At 48.2% G+C, this 17,862-nt stretch overlaps 2 protein-coding genes across 4 annotated transcripts; one reads left to right on the forward strand and one right to left on the reverse strand.

Annotated features, from left to right (window-relative positions):
• Nucleotides 1-6,986: 6,986 nt before the first annotated feature.
• TRIL (TLR4 interactor with leucine rich repeats) lies at nt 6,987-12,652 on the reverse strand. Its single transcript, XM_019639945.1, has one exon. The coding sequence runs from the start codon at nt 11,743-11,745 to the stop codon at nt 9,313-9,315; it is 2,433 nt and encodes an 810-aa protein (XP_019495490.1). The 5' UTR covers nt 11,746-12,652; the 3' UTR covers nt 6,987-9,312.
• On the forward strand, nt 11,820-17,110 carry LOC109381366 (uncharacterized). 3 transcript variants are annotated; one of them, XM_019639946.1, is made up of 2 exons: nt 11,820-12,477; nt 12,659-17,110. In XM_019639946.1, exons 1-2 carry the CDS (start codon nt 11,841-11,843, stop codon nt 12,772-12,774), a joined length of 753 nt encoding a protein of 250 aa, XP_019495491.1. In that variant the 5' UTR covers nt 11,820-11,840; the 3' UTR covers nt 12,775-17,110. The 3 variants fall into 3 exon arrangements, with proteins under 3 accessions (XP_019495491.1, XP_019495492.1, XP_019495493.1); XM_019639947.1 differs by having other exon boundaries at nt 11,820-12,468; XM_019639948.1 differs by having other exon boundaries at nt 11,820-12,444.
• Nucleotides 17,111-17,862: the final 752 nt, after the last annotated feature.

A 17,862-nucleotide genomic window follows, 5' to 3' on the forward strand; every position in this document is an offset into this window, starting at 1 on the left:
TGGACCTGGAGGGTATTGTGCTGAGTGTAGTAAGTCAAATAGTGAAAGACAAATGTCCTATAATTTCACATATAAGTGAAATCTAAAAAACAAAATAAACAAACAAAACATAAACAAGCTCACAAATACAGAAAACATTTTGATGGTTGCCAGATGGGAGGAGGTTTGGGGGTGGGTGAAAAAGGGGAGGGATTAAGAAGCACAAATTGATTATTACAAAGCAATCATGGGGATGTAGAATACAGCATAAGAAATACAGTCAATAATATTTTAGTAACTATGTATGGTGTCAGATGGCTATGAGATTTATCGGGGTACTAGATGGGAGGGAGGTTGGGGGTAAGGTGAAAAAGGTGAAGGGATTAAGAAGTACAAATTGGTAGTTACAAAACAGTCATGGGGATGTAAAGTAAAGCATAGGGAATGTAGTCCGTAATATGGTAATAACTATGTATAGTGCCAGGTGGATACTGTTGATAACTATGATGTACTCCCTGACACTAACATAATATTGTATATTAGCTATATTTTAATAAAAATCTTAAAACAAAAAGTAAGCATGATGCACGCTTACAGTCCTTCCTGTGGTGCTTGGGAAGGGGGCGCACTTCCCCAAGAAAGGGGTGTGGTCTCCGTAGGTACCCCAGAAATATCTCTACAGGTTGAGGATGACCTGCGGCGAATTCAGAAATTGTTTGAGTGCCTTTGTCATCGTCTCCATATCGCCTCTGTTCATCAGCTCTGTGTTACACACTTGGATGTTGGGATCTGGGTGAGAAAGAAAAGAAAGTGAAGGAAGATAGCAATGACAAATCATTATAACATTAAAATTGTCTGCAAAACAGAATCTGCCGATATGTTCAGACTGCCATCAATGGTCTTTCTCTCTTCACAGGCTTGAAATCCATACTGGAGGAGAAACATCAATTAATCCCGCCAAGTTCCACTTATGGCCTGGAGGAGGGCAGAGGCTCCGTTCCCCAAGAGGGGCCTCTGGTGCACAACTTACAGGCGGAAGGCACCACCAGGAGAGGCTGTAAACTGCCGCATGAAGGAAGAAAGGCAGGGTGGAAAGGTTAGAAATGAAAAAGGATCTGATAGCAGGAAAGCTGGTTCAAATTAACGAGACAATGCAAGCCTTGACATTCGTGATGGATGTCAGTGGTTAAGTGCTAGCTGGACCGTCTGAGGTTACAACCTCCATTCAAACCTCAGCCCTGGATGGCAACCTGAAACCCAAGGCCACGGGCAGCTGAGCATCTGTGAGCATCTGTGAGCCCAGCGTGGATTAGTGCTGTGGCCTCAGGAGGCCCTTCCAGGAGGCTGCTTCCTCCCTCAGTACCCGTTCCCCCGAAACCAGGTGTGCTGTGGGGGCGACAGCAATCCCAAGTCATTAAGATAAGATGTTCTTGGCTGTGTCTGAGGCATATTCTTTTGTGACAAGAACAAAGGGTTAGTTGAGGAGCTAATTTCTGGGGTGGGAGGGTGTGTGTGTGTGTGTGTGTGTGGGGAGACGTCAGTATCTATTATTAAATGAATGCTTAGGATTTTTGTTTGTTTGTTTTTCAATAACCCCATTAGAATTTCAGTTCAGCTACTCCAAGGCTCATGCTTCCTAATTTATTTGTCGCTTGCTACAGTCCCCTGGGACGCAGTAATTGAATTTTACTGGCGTCATTACCATATCCACAAACAAGTGAGTCTTCAGGAACTAAATCAGTCAAAGCCCCGTGTCTGGCCGGCAGGAGAGGTGCCCAGAGCGGTTGATCACAGCGTAGAAAGACGGGCATGTTCCCCTCCCTGGCCAGGCAGACTGGCTGCTGCTGCGCGCAAGTGAGGCTGCGTGTGGTCAGCTCTGTCTGCACATCGGTGGGAGCAGGACAAGCCCAGGGGGCACTTGAAGAAGAGAAAAGAAAAACATGAGGCTTCAAAATTATTGCCCCCACAAATAACCAGATTCTAATCTCCCTGCAGTCAAAAATAGATGAGCTTCTGAGAGACAGGATCTACATACTTGGTTGAGAACCAGGAAATTCCACAAGGAGATGCTTAAATTCCATCTTAAAAAAAAAAAAAAAAGGCTGATTGACAGCCCACATCCTCTCCTGCTTACATCCAAAACAGGAAAATAAAAATTATAATTTTAGCTGCATTTTTGGGCTACATGGACAAGTAGAGGTCATCTAAATCCAGCCTCCTCGGTTTACACTGGAGGCTCAAATTCTTATCTCCATGTGACATTTAAGATTTTTTTTTTTCAAATCCACATCCACATCTTTAAAAGATTTACCCTCAAATACTGAGGGCAGCAAAGAGGCAGAATGAAAAGAATACCAAGTGCCTAGAAATCAACTGATGATTGATGCCTGTGGGCCCCTGAACAACTGGCTGAGCTCTGAGCCTTGAGTATTTCATCTGGAAAATGGGAATAATAATACAAAGTCTGACACTTAAGTTCCCAAACTTGTTGCAACAATATTGCTAGCCTTTTTGATATCAGAGGGATTATTCCTTATGAATTTGCACCCACTGGACAAACAGTTTACCAACTTTACTATTTGGAAGTGCTGAAAAGGCTGCGCGAAAAAGTTAGATTACCTGAACTTTTGGCCAACAGTTCATGGCTCTTGCATCACAACAATGCACCAGCTCACACAACACTGTCTGTGAAAGGAGTTTTTAGCCAGTAAACAAATAACTGTATTGGAACACCCTCCATACTCATCTGATCTGGCCCCCAATGACTTCTTTCTTTACCCAAGGATAAAGGAAATATTGAAAGGAAGACATTTTGAGGACATTCAGGACATCAAGGGTAATATGACGACAGCTCTGACGGCCATTCCAGAAAAAGAGTTCCAGAATTGCTTTGAAGGGTGGACTAGGCACTGGCATTGGTGCTTAGCTTCCCAAGGGGAGGACTTCGAAGGCGACCATAGCGATACTCAGCAATGAGGTATGCAGCACTTTTTCTAGGATGAGTTTGTGAACTTAATTGTCAGACCTCGTATTATTGGCTTCGGTGAAGACTGAGATAATGCATACACACATCTAACTAGGCACCCTGCACTCCATCGTAGCTGAATTTCATTCTACGTTGGCATGTTAAGGAAGCAGATCATTTATTTTGAAAACACTGTACTATTGGGAAGGTAAGTGGTTGAAACAACGGCCTCCTCTGAAGGAACTGCTCCTTCCCACATAGTTCCACCAGATTTGAGAACACAGGAAAGGAGATAGGCTCCTCAGGTGCTGAGCGCCCCCATATTTCTGAAGGCATTATGCCAAGGATTTTGGGTAATTTTTCCTGGGCAGCTAAAATTCAGATACCACTGGCAGTTTGCAGAAGTTTTGAGGACTTATGAGGACTTAAGTCCTCTTGGACCCAAAGATCATATTTCAATTCAGATATTGGCAGTGTCCTCTTAAAGATGACTGTCCTGATGAATCATGAGGGAGTCCTACTGCTTTGCCCCACAGGCTTCACTTTCTCACCTCTGTATGCTTTGTTAGAAAAACATCAAATGCTCCACCATTTCCTCTCCTGTTTTCATGTCCCTTCCCTGTTTCTTTTAATTAATAATCAGGAAAAGACTCTCAACTGAATCAACCATCAACAGGTTGAATTTTGTTATAGGCTGAATTGTGTCCCCCTCCCCCCAAAAATCAGATCTTGAAGTCCTAATCCCCAGTGCCTTAGAATGTGACATTATCTTAAAATAGGGTAATTGCAGATGTAATAATTGTTAAACTGAGGTCATACTAAAGTGGAGTGGGCCCCTATGCCAATATGACTAGTGTTCTTACAAAAGGGGAAAAATTGCACACGGGAAGAACACAACGAGAATATGAAGGCAGAGACTGGGCTGATGTATCTACAGGCCGAGGACTAGGGTGGCAAGGATTGCCAGAAAACCACCAGAAGCTAAGAGAGAAGCATGGAGCTGGGTGTCTCTCGCAGCTCTCGGAAGGCACCAACCTGAGGACACCTTGACCTTGGGCTTCTAGCCTCCAGAACCATGAGACAATACATTTCTGTTGTTTAAGCCACCCAGTTTGTACTACTTTGTTACAGCAACCCTAGCAAACTAAAATGGCAACCACTTCCTTCAGCGAATAAAGCCTCTCTCATTTCCTTAACCTTGTCCCGGACCTGCAGAGGACTGAGCACCCAAGCCCGCTTCTTACACGCCCTTTCCCACACAGCTTTCAGGGGGCTCTGCTCCACCTATCACCTACACAACCTTGGTGCTATGTGTGAGCACAGGTCCCAGAGTTTGTTCCTAAACTCCAGGCCAGAAAGCAGTTAGCGCCATGCCGGGGTAGAGGGTGGGGGGAGGCAGCTAGCACCAGCAGCATCCAAGGTCACATCCCTCAACTCTGGCCTCCCTAGTCAGATGGCAATCACAGCCTGAGAGATGGTAACACAGATTGTCCATGTTGCGCAGCCCTATTCAGCTCCCTTATAAGGAAAAACTATGCCCCTTGAAGTCTTGCAGACTGGAGTAGCTATTGTGAATCTGAGCTTGCCGACTGGAGGCTGATGTCATCTTCTCTTTTCAGTAAAAATAGAAAAAAGTTAAAAGAGGAAAGAAAATGTAAGAAACCGATCTCTCTCATGCGTACACACATACACATGCACACACACATACACCTATACACACCCATTCTTTTCCACTGGATTGTGCCTCCTTTTATGGATGTGTATCCACAAGAATAGAGATATTGGTTTCTGTTCCCTGGGGTAATGATGATAAATATGCCAAGGTCAGCAGCCTCATCAGCCACTGAAACGGCTCACCCTGGCAACTGCAGATAATCGTTTACTTGGTGGGACTAGTTGCGTGTACTTCAATGCATGCCTCACAGTGTTGCTGAGATGTCCCTTATCTCACATAAACACTTGTCTTATTGTGCCTTTCTGGTACAGAAAGAAATTCATAAATTATTGGTATGCCTTGAATTTTTAAAAAAGTCTCAGTCATGATTTTGTGGGGGAAGAAGTTACTGAAGAATGGGGCTGGGTGGGAAATAAAGTAGTCAGTGTGTATACAGTGATTTTCTGGTCCATGTCCTAGAAAGCAAAAGCTCAGGCTTCGGTAGATCCAAAAGATCTTCAATGACCAATTCCTCCTATTGTAACGTCCTTCTTCCGAATAGGATTAACGCTTACATTTTGAAACATTCTAGTATTTATTGAGAATCTACTACGTGAAATGCACGAGGCTAGATGATAGGAATACCAACACAAAGATGACATAATCCAAGGTTTTTTGCTAAGCAACATGAAATCTACACATAGTACACAAAGGGAGGAAATGTGTGTTAAATTTCCCAAATGTTCACTTCTTTAAGAATGGTATTCCTGTATTACAGATAGAAATGTGGAATCGTATTATACCCCCAAACACACCATCTCATAGCATCCATCAGTTTTCAACCATTCCCATATGAATGTGTATTTGGGTGAAATTACAGCTATTAAATGACCTGACCCAACCCACAAGTGTATATCACTTTTGTCAACAGTGTCTGGCATGTGCGTCTCAGTGGGAAAAGGTTGAACAGGTGCCTTGTAGCACTCACCAATAAGCAGGTAGCCAGGACCTCTACTCTGAGCTAGCCAGGCACCACACAAAGAGAAATACAAGACGGGATCCTTGTCCTAAGGGAGCTCACAAACCATGACCCACCCATGTCAAGACAGAGTGAAGCATTTGTGGCTGTTGAAATTCACCTCATGTCTCTCATTAAATATTTAAGGGCAAATGATGTATCACTGGAAATTGCCCTTGATATATTATACAGGTTAAGAAAAATAGGTGGAAAACACAGGCCACGCTACTTAGAGGTGATTTTTTAAAGTGTTCGATTGGTGAAAAGAGGAATATTCATGGTGGATCTTAAGAACAGTCCCCTGATGTTTTAGCAGTGGTCATGTGTATGTACACACAAGGTGGCAGAGTGTCAGGATGGACAGTAAGGAGTCTGGAGCCAGCCAGCCTGGCTTCCAATCCAGACTCCATCACCTCCTCACCCCCACTCAGGGAACTTGGTCAGAATACACAACTTCTCTCTGCCTCCGTTTCCTCACCTCTACTGTGAGGATTGTAACGGTTTTGTTATGAGAACTGGATGAAGTAGTGTGAGGAATGAGACTTACAATAGTGCCTGACACAAAACACGTGCTGATAATTCTCTGAGATGGTGAAGGTGTAAGACTGAGGAGGAGTCTGTTCTGATCCTGGGTCTGCAATTTTGAATGCTTCCTTGTCACTTATCTCCAAGCCTTAGAAGCAGACCGGGGAGGGACTAACTACAAATACCAGGTAATCCATTGTCTATTTTAACGGCTTCTTAATATACAGTAGCTGCCCATGTTGCTGTATTAAAAAAAAACAACACAAAACCTCAAGTATGTGGCAAATTAGTGAAGGTGTTCTGATCACATGCTAATTATGACCGGGCAGCGTCACAAAATGATCTGCCTTCCCAAGGCAATAATCCTACCGGTTGAGCTGAGGGGTCCCCTCACATTCCAGACTGCTTCTATGGCCCCTTAATTGAACGCTCCTACCTCATATAAAGTTGATTCTTTTTTCTTTAAGGATTTTATCTTTTCATAAACTTTGTAATGGCAAAGTTGACCTCCACCTCCAGTTCAAGATAATTCCTTCTTCTGATTGACCGTGACAGTCAAAGGGCTTGACTTTTAATTCAGTATCCTTCAAACAGCTGATGCCTGCTGAGACCCAATCATATTGCTGTCACTGTTGTTTTAACAGCATTTTCACATCATGGCGGACCATGTGCTTTTAGTCATCTCATTGTTCCTTTGGAAAGGGAAATGAAAAAACAGAAAAAGCTTTGAAAGAGGACAGAAAGACGTCATGTTTCGTTTCATTTTCATTGATGAAAACTGTTGTAGAAAAACGCGGTATATCATTAGGAAAGTGTAAAATATTGTCAACCCCAACAATAACACATCTCTATCAGTACGTGGGTTTATTGACGTAACTGAACAACAATGTATAACATTTAGTCATTTCCCACTGAAAGGCTTTCCAGTGAAACTGTTTTTACATAGATCCAGGCACTAAGCATTTTTAGTGATGACCTGCAGTAAAAAAGGTGGGTCATGGGGAGAACCAGAGGTCTTTTCCAGACTTAAATGGGACTCAATATTACATTTCTGTGCCAAAGAAACAGCTAGGAGATGCAACTGTTCTATGAATGAAAAAAAAAAAAAAAGCTAGGAGCATGAAAGGTGCAAGACAGTCCAAAGGTTGCACATAAGAGCAAACGACTACACCTCTCCCACGTACCAATAATCTTGGAATCTGAAACAAGCTCTGGCAGCAAACTAAGAATGACAGTCTATTTCCTGTGGTTTATTAAGTTTTGGCCCCACAGATAAGACTGCCAGAAAAGCAGCTGTACTTTAAGTGGTCTGGACATTTATTCATCTGAACATAAACAAAGATCAGCTCATTTATTTCCCTAAGTTCCCTCTCAGCTGTCGGGACAAGGGCAGGCCTGGTTCGATGGAGGCCAAACATAAAAGGAGTGGACTGGGGGTGAAGGACCCCTGGACTGTGATAGATTCCCTGAGTCATCAGGACCCTCAGGGGCTTAAGGCCCTAAACAGAAGATTACTGTCAGCCTTAGCACCAGTGCAGTGGCCACCATGGCACCCTACTCTGCCAATTGCTCCATAACCATGGTCAATATAACCATGCACACCCTCGTAGTGACTACATTTTCAGACCACACACAAAATTACTCATGTAAACCAAAGCACTACATTTAGTGATAAACATGTACTTCATAAATATCAGGGAACGAAAGCATCTCAAATAGTTGAAAACAACAGAGCAAATAAAGGAGCCTAACTGTACGTTTAAAACAAACAAAAAAACATTTAAAAGAAATACTGCAATTAACTAAAAGATACGATTTAATAACACGGTAAAACACTGGGTAGTGGAGGGATTAATTTGCAAAATATAGAATTATTTCACAGTGAGGTTTAAGTACGCATAACAATCTTCTGGTTTGAGTAGAAACAGACAACCACTGATGTACATTTTTTTTCACATTTTTCCCCCCAATAATTTCTTCCCTTCTACCAGTTCATATAGATTAAGACATTAATGTGATCAAACATCACACTATCAGTTGACAATCACCTCTTGCTCCCCATTAGGAAATTACTTTTACCACTTAACTGTGCGACTAGAGGGTAAGGGGGCACAGTCACTGAGTGTCACTGATAAAAGCACGTGAAGTACCACATCCCATTTATTCCAATCTGAACACACTGTCAGAGATGCGGTAAAGCACACCACAACACTGCTGTTCCCTATGGGGTCATCATTCACATACATGGTACATTCTTTTATCAAGTCTGGCATTGAAATCGCCTTTTACATATACAGGTTTTGAAAAAAATAAAATTAAAAAGCCACAGGAGCAACCCTGACAGAGAAGTCTTGCATGCAGCCTTCTCCAGAGAAAGTATGTAATCTTTAGTGAACCCCAAGGTCAGCAAACGTTCTTGTGGTGCTCATGTTAAAAAGAAAATAGTTGAACTCCCAGCTCAACTAAACGAGTCCTTGAGTTTATTGGTCAGTTTGTTAAATGTCAGAGCTCTTCACATTGTTGAAAAAAAAATAGCGTCTCTAATTATTTAAACATTAAATTATCCTGAATGTTCTATTAACCACCATTAAAGAGTTCCTTGACGAGTGTGTTAAATTTTACCACCTGTTTAAATCATCCTCCTTGGCAAAGACCACCATACCAGTGGAGTCCCTTGCCAAACCTCCTTTGTAATGGTGGTAAGTTCCTTTTCCCTTAAGTAGAACCCAAACTCCTCTGTTGGACAGTGAACAAATAAAAACAGCATGCATCAAAATCTCTTTCTGTTCATGTTAGAAGAACAAGCATCCTTTTCTACTCGAAAAGGGGTCAGGCTATTATTGCATTGCAATACCACAACAGCCATTCTCATAGCTGCGCCAAGGTCTCTGCGTAAAAAAGAACTCCCACCTCTGGACCCCATCATCCATCCATGTGTCCCCTATTCTTGGACTTGACCACCAAGTACCATCCATTTACTTCATGAGTGAGTACTGGGATTTGGGGGGGTGGCACCAAATCGTCTGTCTGTTCCCTTTGGCCCCTCTGGCAAGTGCGCAAAAGGAGGGAAAGGAAAAGACATGATAACAACGAGATTGTCCCCTTCAGTGGGTTGAGGGGCCCACCGGAGAGGTAGCTCCTCAAGGCCAATGAGATGTGGAGGCCCTGGATCTAGTCCGCAAATCGCTGCAGGAGATGGTCCTCCCGCCTCAAGCTGCCTCCCGCGCCACCGCCCCCACTGTCCATGAAGCGGTCACACGGGAACTCAATGAGGTCCGCCTCGCTGAGCGCGCACACGGTGGTACGCGGCCGGTGCGACTGGAATCCAGAGAAATCAGCAGACACGCCGGTGCCCATTGAGCGCAGGGGCCGTCGGGTGGAGTACATGTGGCGCACGTGGACAGGAGCCCCTGCCTTTCGCCTGGCTCGCAGCTTCTTCCGCAGCCAGCGTGACGCCCAGGCAGCCAAGGCCAAGAACACTAGCAGCGCATTCACCGCCAGCAGGGCCAAGGTCAGCAGTTGGTAGTCGACGCTATTCCGGCCCCCAGGTTCCGGCAGGGTGACCAGCCCTGCGCAGTGGTCGCGGGGGGCCACCGGGCAGACGCGGCCCCCAAGCACACTCTCTACGCACACCAGGTAGGGGGTGTCTCCGCGCAGCTCGCGCAGAGTGGCCGAGTCGCTGCGCTCGGGCAGGTAGACGAAGCGGTGGAATTTCGGCTGCTGGCCAAAGCGATCGAAGAGCAGACGGAAGCGCGCGCCGCCCAGCGGCCGGGGGCTGCGGTGCTCGCGCACGGCCCAGCGTACCGAGGCGCTGTCGGCGCCCACCGCCTCTACCGTTAGGTTGCACAGAATGAACTTGTTGAAGTCACACGGATCGGACACCAGCGGCGGTAGGCCGACCCCGCCGTGGGACTGGGCGGCGCTCTCCTGCTGCTGAGCGGCCAGAAGCTGCTTCGCCGCATGCTGCCAGGGGTCGCCGGCGGGCGCAGAGTCGGGCGCGGCCGTCGGGGTGGGCTCTGCATGGTCAGGACCGACCAGAGTCGGACGTCCCAGCTCGGGCTTTTCGAGCAGGTCCAGGGGCTGTGGAGCCCATCCCTCGGCAGCAGCAGCGGAGGGGCCCGGCTGCTGGAGGCCTGGGCCCCGTCTGCTCAGCCTCAGGGCGCTGCGGTTGCTCAAGAGCTCCCTGGCTGTCCCATCCCAGGCGGCCCCGGTCAGTAGCTGCCCCCGCTGCTGGGACTGAGGCTGCGGGGGCAGCTCCTCCGCGAGGCCACCTGCAGGGGGCGCCATCTCCTCCTCGGTAGCAGTGGGTAAGGACCACCGCTTGCCGTCGGCGGTCGGGGAAACGGAAGGAGAGAGATCCGCACAAGTCCCGTTCTGCAGTTGCTGTTCGTCCAGGTAATCCAGGTACTTCCCCCTCAGGGCCGGGGGGTGGCGACACTGCACAAAGACGGTGAGAAGCCGGCCTTGCGAGTGCCAGTCGCCCATCCATCGCTTCAGGCCCCGCAGCCGGCAGTCGCAGGTCCAGCCGTTGCCATCTAGATCCAGGCGGTAGAGGGCCGGGCTGGCAGCGAAGATGTCCCCGGAGAGGGCGCTGAGCGCGTTGTCGCGTAAACTGAGCTCGCGCAGCCGGCCCAGGTGGCCAAAGATAGTGGGGTGCAGAGCCGACAGCTCGTTGTCGCTCAGGTCCAGCGCCTCCAGGCTGTGCAGCGGCTCCAGCAGCGCCACCGGCAGCTGGCTCAGCCGGTTGCCCTCCAGGCGCAACTCACGCAGGGCCTCCAAGCCCCAAAAGGCCTCCGGCGCGAGGTGCGTGAGCTGGTTGCCTCTGAGCGAGAGTAGGCCGAGGCGCGGCAGGTGCTGGAAGACTCGCGGCCCGAGGTGCTGCAGGCTGTTGGCCGAGAGGATGAGGGTGGAGAGTGAACGCAGCGGTGCGAAGGTGGCCGCGTGGCGTAGGGAGGGCTGCAGCTCGTTGGCAGAGAGGTTGAGGAAGCGCAGCTTGCCCAGCTGGGCGAAGACGTTCTTGCCCAGAAAACGGATCCGGTTGGACTCCAGATGTAGGTAGAGCAAGTTGCCCAAGGGGGCGAAGACCGCGTCCGGCAGTGCCCCCAGGGCGTTCCCGTCCAGCCGCAGCTTGACCAGACTCTCCAGGCCCTCGAAAGAGCCGCGGCTCAGGCGGCTGATCTCGTTTCCGTTGGCGTAGAGGATACGCAGCTTGCGCAGCGGGGCCAGCGTGCCTGGGGCGAGCGCCTGCAGGAGGTTGTTCCCTAGATAGAGCTCCTCCAGTCGCGAGAGCTTCTCGAAGGTCTTGGGGTGCAGAGAGCGTATCTGGTTGTACTGCAGGTCCAGCCGTCTGAGCTGTCCCAGGCGGTGGAAGTCGAAGGCTGTGATGTTGGTTATAAAGTTGCCGCCAAGGCTGTAGGTGAGCACGTCCTGGGGGCTCGGCAGCGAGCTGGTTTTGGGCACGGCGCGGAGCCCCCTGTTGGTGCACAGGAGATGCTGGGGGTGCTGGCAGTCGCAGCGCTCCGGGCACACGGACTCGGCCCGCGGTGGGAGTACGAGGCAGCCGCACACCACAAGCAGGAAGCGCACGGCGCGGGCAGCCTCCATCGCCGGCCGCCCAGCGTGCAGCGGCCCGATCGTTCTCTTGGCCCTCCGGCTCTGTGTCTCCTCTGCATTCCCCTTGGCCTGGCCAGAGTCGCTAAATGGCCTCTTTCGGACTCCGCTCCGCGGTCCAGCCCCTCCTCCGCCCTTTGTCCGGTGGCTGGCCCGGGTCTCTGCAGGCGGGCTTCGCTCAGCCAAGTCAGGCGGCGCAGGACGCTGCGCGAGCTCCGGGTGCTACTTGTTGCATTTCTGCAGAAAAATGTTTCTCCGGGTGCGCGTCGTGGGGCGGAGAGGGGGAGCAAGAACTGAGCTTTTTGTTTGCAGCTCGAGTCCGGAGAGCTGGATTCCCTGGCACGGATTCTCCCCGCCGAGTGGATTCCCCAGCTGCAGGCGGGAGCCTTTCCAAGAGCTGCTTGGGGCGCGGCTTGGCTGCTGCGCCCCAGCTGCTCAGCCCCCGCAGCCCGCACCTCCTCGTTCGGGGTCCGGGACTGCGAGTGCGGCCTCAGTGGAACAGCCGGGGGAGGAGCCGGAGTGCGCAGGCTGCGTCCGGAAGGGACCCAAGTCGGCGAGTGGCGAGGAAACCGGGCGGAAATTCGTTCTTCCCACACTCTGCCCCCCGGGGATGCAGGCGTGGAAAGAGGAGACGGCGGAGGGAGGATAGACCCCGGCAGGGGGAGGAGGAAACGCTAAGTGGCTTCGCGTCTGGTCAGTCCGAGCCCGGGACGCCAAGTGAGAAAAGTAGGGATTAAAAACAGCTGTACGAGGCGGACACGCTGGGCTGGGGGCGGGGGTGGATTACCGGCCGAGCAAACGGGATTTGCAGACAGAGACCTTTTTATTTTAGACGAGCACACCAGTCTCTTCGGAGCAGTAGGAGCGCGGCTTGTTTTACCGGTTTTTAAGTCACTTGCTCTTCCAGGTACCACCCTGCGGGAAGTTCGGGCAGCACGGAGTCCGCCAGCATTGTACAGAAGTTTGGGGGAGCACAGTTTGTCTGCAAAGAGCTGTCGGCGGGCTACTGTCAGCAGAGGCTAGTTCGACCCATTCTAACTGTTGCGTGTTTGGGTTTTTGACGTCGATGGTAGCGGAAGAGAGGCACCGCCCCCTTTAGGGATCTGAACTGAGTTATTTGCTTGGCCCTGCTCTAGGCTAGAGCATGGAGAAAGCTCAGAACTGGTTCTACCACCGTGAAAGTGCCTCTGTCAGATTTCGGTGATTTAGTCCCATTAATTCTCCTCCAGTCTTACAGCCCTGCACGTGTGCATATATAAAAAATAACCTTTCCAGAACCTCTGGTAACTGCTCCCTGCGGGGGTGGGAGTGGGGGAGGGTGTGCTCCCCTTTATGTCTGGGCTTGCAGTGATCTTCAGAGTCTTTAGGCCCCAAAGTTCTCAGGCCTGGCTTAGTTAGGGAAGTCTTCTCATTTATTATCAATAGAGAATGGAGCATTTATCAATCGCTCCTTTGAGGGCAGCCTCTGCTGAGAATGAGAATGGGCAAGAAGAAAGAGCTGTTAATTATTATTTGTTCACACAAACTATCTTGCTAAAAATAAAGGCCCTTTTTCTCAGTCCACCCTACCCCCAAAGTGTTCAGAAAATGTAATTTTAAGAACCTACTCTGTGGAAAATTAAAGGAAAGAGACATATCTTCCCCTCAAGAAGCTGACAATGTAGAATACATTTATGTGGTTTTCGTGTGTATCTCCAATGGTCTCCATGTCTGTAATGCTACACAGTGAGATGTGTGATTTGTTTTCAGACCATCTTTCTCTTCCAAGAGTTAAAGTGGTATTTTGCTTGAATCCAGCAGCACTTAGAGCCCCTGGTAATAAAGAAGTAAAGAGCTGTAAAAGCAACTCCAAAACTGGAATCCTTATTACAGCTAGTTACCAGGCAAGAGGCATCTAATGAGAATTGAGCGTGTGCCAAGCCCCAGGACGAACATGGGAATGCTGTGGCTGATAAGATACAGTACCAGGCCTCAGGGGCAACAGCTTCATAAGGAGACTGATGGGCAAGGAGCAATGCAGTGCCAGTTGTAAGAGCTGAGCCCAGAGGAGGGGACCTCTGCCTGGACTGATGGCAGAGGAAGGCTTCCAGGGTCAGGAAGTGCTGAGTATTGCAATACCTAGAAGCAGGTGAGCAGGGCGCTCAGGGGGGTAGCAAGAGAGTGATTTAGGAACCTCCAGAACGTCTGTCTGAATCTTTATTGGTGAGATTTTTTTTGACATCTGTATTTTTTGATAGTATCACATAACCCTTGCTCGTACAATGGCTTCCAAATAAATATTCCTTATTCCCCTTTGAGGATTTCCAGCGGACAGTTGACCTGATCGCACCCACGCTGCAACATCAAGAGGTATCTCTGCCTAAGTAAACCAGGTGCTGTACAAAGAAAATGTCATCTGTCTAGTTCTTGCCTTCTGGAACCTTGGAATCTGCGGCGGTTTGTGTGGGACATGTGTGATAGAACATCTAGACCAAGATAGTCACATATATAAAATAGACTATATATATGTTGTATAGATTCTGTATATACAGCATCACTCTTAGAATAGGGCAACCTGGGGCCCTATCCTGAACCCTGTAATTTACAGGGTCATGTTCTAGTCCTCCTCTGGCCGTGTCCCTGCTCAGAGCTCCTGGGACCCTGGAATTCCTCGACTCGACTGCCTAAGTCTGTGCAGGCCTTTTCCCCATCTGTCCTCCTGGTGACCATTCATGCCACAAGTCTATTTACCCCTGGGACTGAGAGAAGGCCAAAGGGAAGCTATGTAAAAAGAATCTGGAGGTGTGGGCTGGGATTTCCCCTGGTATGCCCAGGAGGCCTCTGGGAGACTCCTGGTAATTCTGGAGTCAGAGCTGAGGGGGTGAGGGGTGGGGTCCCAGGCCAGGGGTTTTCTCTCACACACTAACCTCAGGCTTCGCAAATATTTGAGACAGGCCTGTCCCTATGTAGCATTTTAGGAGGAGAAAGTACATGGATTTAGAGAGAACAGGGAGGAAAATTACAGGAGTTTGCAGGAAAGCATTTTTTAAAAATGTTAATTCTATTTTATTATAACAGGGCCTATACCTAATTTTCTATAAAAAACAATAATTTTTTTAGTAAAAGCAAGGCCACAGTTGTCTCCATTTAAATGCCTGTCTCTTAACTATGTAATGTCTTTGTTTATGGGTGGATCCAGGCTTGATCAGTTCCCAGGAGGTTCAAGTATTGATTATGCTTAAATGTATAATTTGCATAAACACAAGTGGACATCCAGAAAAGAGTGCTGTTCATAAGACAAACACGAGCTTTGTCACTTCATTTGGGAAAGCCCGCTCTATAAATCTCAAGCACACGGGGGGGTGATTGCAGAGGTCAGGAACACAGGCAAGTTTGGACTGGTACCATGACACATATACGTGTTGTAAGGGTTCTCAGGCGTTCTTGCCCGGGCATGGAATCTTCCTGAGCTTGCCAGGGACCAGGGATGTACACTGCTTTCTTCCCAAGCAACCTGTGGCTCCACTGAATGGCAGCTGTAGAGGCAGGAAAGGCTCTCTAGCCATGTCTTCTGTGGCCCCTGGAGCTGGCCTTCGTTGGCCCAGGCTGCCCTGGTGCAGGAGAGGTTACAGGAGGAGCACTCAGGCCCAGCCCCCACCCCTGCAGGGAGAGGTGGGCCTGCCAAGCTTGGCGGGAGCAGCTTTCCGGAGCTCACTCAGGGCAGCCTGCAGGGACGGCAGCTGCTTCCTCAGCTCATGTGAGCCAACCCCAGACAGGCAGTATGGCCCCTGACAGATGAAGTAGGAAATCAAGAGACCCCAGTGGTCCCTTGGCATGTTATCAAATGGCCCCCGAACTCTCTCTAGCTGAATGGGCCTCCTCACTGCCCCAGTCTGAGAGACAAGTGTCTTTGCCTTGGGGATTAGGAATGTGAAAAGGAGTACCCCTGGTTTACAGTGTATCTGCTGATTCCCCATTTTCCCCCTTAAGGAAATACAGGCATGCAGATCCCTGGCTAGATATCCGCCTTATTAAATCAGAATCTCTGGGGGCAAAGCCCCAGCACCTGCATTTATAAACCACCAGATGATTTTTACATGCACATAATTTTTGAGAAAAGTAATAGATGGTATTTCCGAAACACCGGTTCACGATTGGCAGATCATATTAGAATAACAACAATGGCGATGGTGGGCACTTACTCAGAGCTGAGTGCCAACCAGTGGTCCAGGCACTCTGCCTAAAGGAACTCATTTCTTTCCGCATCTACCTCGTGAGATAGGAACTATTGTCAGCCCCATTTTACAGCAGAGGAGACTGAGGAGCTTATTACAAATACAGGACGCTAGGCCCACCCCCAGAGAATGCAATGCAGCACGTCCAGAAGAGGGCTGGGGGCCTTCACTTAGCACATTTCCCAGGTTTTATCTTAGGTACTGTCCCTGAACGAGAATTCTTAGGGGCCCGCGCAGACCTGCGTCTCCTTTATTAGGAGTTTGGGGATAGAAAGAGGAGTGAGACAAGGCTTGGCATGGCTGAGAGTTAAATGCATGTGAGATGATAATCCTGGAGGATGGCACCGTCCTAGATACATACCATGGCACCATTTGCTGTGATAGCAATGACCTTTAGAGAAGAAAAGAAGAACTGAAACCTCTGTGGAAAGAAAGCATCAGTCCACCTAACACTGTATGCGTGTAAGGCCGTTAACAAGGTGACTGCTCCCAACACATGGGGTTTTATGTCCAAGGAAAATCCGTATCCATCAGCTCAAAGATGCCTGATTGTTTGAAACCAGCGTGTACACACAGACTGCATAGCTTCAAGGACTGTAGCGCTCCTGGCAAGCTAAAAACGGAAAGGCAGTTGTTGACTGAGCAGCATGACTTAGGCAATAAGGCAAATCCACATACTGTTTATGGTCATGGTATAAAGTTTGTTTTTGTGTAAGTGAAATTTTATAGCAGTCATATAACGGGGTCCTCCCTGAGAATAGTACTGAGTCAGTAGCCTAAGGAAATGCTTTAGGTATCAAAGTATCTCTTATGTCTAAATAAGTACTCTAAAATATTTGTCATCTCTGAGAACCACACCGGTAATTGTGTTTTACGGCACAACTTTCCATTATTCTTTTATTGGGATTTCTTCATACTACAGTAATAACATTTATTTAGCCGTTTGTATCCCCACCTAGTTGGAACAGCAGCCTTGTTTTATTTCTTTTTTGTGGTACTCACAGCTGTTGTTGAGTTGTCGAAGGGTTTTGGTAAAACCTGGAAGAAAGTTGTTCACAATGTCAACAGTTATTGTCTTTACATGGTGAGAGAATGAATAATTATGTACACTCTCTGGCATTTTCTAAATGATGTACAATTACTATGTATATATCTTTGAAATTAATAAAAAAGTTTTATCAACAAATGCTTTCATATCTCAAATCTGGTTTGAGCCTCAATGTATGTCTCATGAGGCAGTTAGGTGAGGGTTAGTCATATCTCCAGTTCGGAGGAGAGGATGCTAAGAGCTAGAGAAGTTAGCTGACTTCTGGAGTGATCCACCACTGTAATGAGAGTGTGCAGACCACAATCTAAACCATTGGCTTCTGACTCCAGGTTCTTACAGTTGGACCTTGCTAGGCTCCCTGTTGATACACGCCTGTATGTACAACGAATGAGACCAGTTGGGGTGACGTTCAAAATATTTAACAACTGATACAGTAAGAGCACCAGCCAACGAGGTCTGGCACTGCCTGCCCAGGGCAGATAGAAGTTGTGAACAACCAGCCCAGCTGTGCCAGTGTCCACCAGCTGAAAGTGGACTCGTCTGTACTTGATTAAATGTTTTGAATAGTCCTTCAGATGTCTTTTTTTTTTTAAATAGCTACATTATTAAAAACAATTTGCTTAAGGTTTGGGCACAATCATCAGTAACCATGTGATGCAACACACAAAGCTTTCCTGGGTCCCAAGTTCTTCTAGATTGCAAGCTTGCCTGGCATCTGTTTCTCTGGGTCCAGGAGCCTGACAGTTCCTCAGAGTTAACAACAGAACCTTGGTGAGAGGGCAAGGATGACCAGCCTTGACAAAACAGGAGTTTCGTTTTCAATTTATAATTGGGAAATTGTCGTCCACT

The sequence above is a fragment of the Hipposideros armiger genome, unplaced genomic scaffold (assembly GCF_001890085.2).
Source record: "Hipposideros armiger isolate ML-2016 unplaced genomic scaffold, ASM189008v1 scaffold_47, whole genome shotgun sequence".
In the NCBI taxonomy this organism is placed as follows: domain Eukaryota; kingdom Metazoa; phylum Chordata; class Mammalia; order Chiroptera; family Hipposideridae; genus Hipposideros; species Hipposideros armiger.

Excerpts from the sequence above, each read along its gene's own strand:
- LOC109381366 (XM_019639946.1), top strand. The coding sequence starts at position 11,841 with ATGGCCTCTTTCGGACTCCGCTCCGCGGTCCAGCCCCTCCTCCGCCCT. Across the intron at positions 12,478-12,658 it reads CGGGACGCCAAGTGAGAAAA|GTACCACCCTGCGGGAAGTT; the intron begins GTAGGGATTAAA and ends TTGCTCTTCCAG.
- TRIL (XM_019639945.1), bottom strand. The coding sequence starts at position 11,745 with ATGGAGGCTGCCCGCGCCGTGCGCTTCCTGCTTGTGGTGTGCGGCTGC.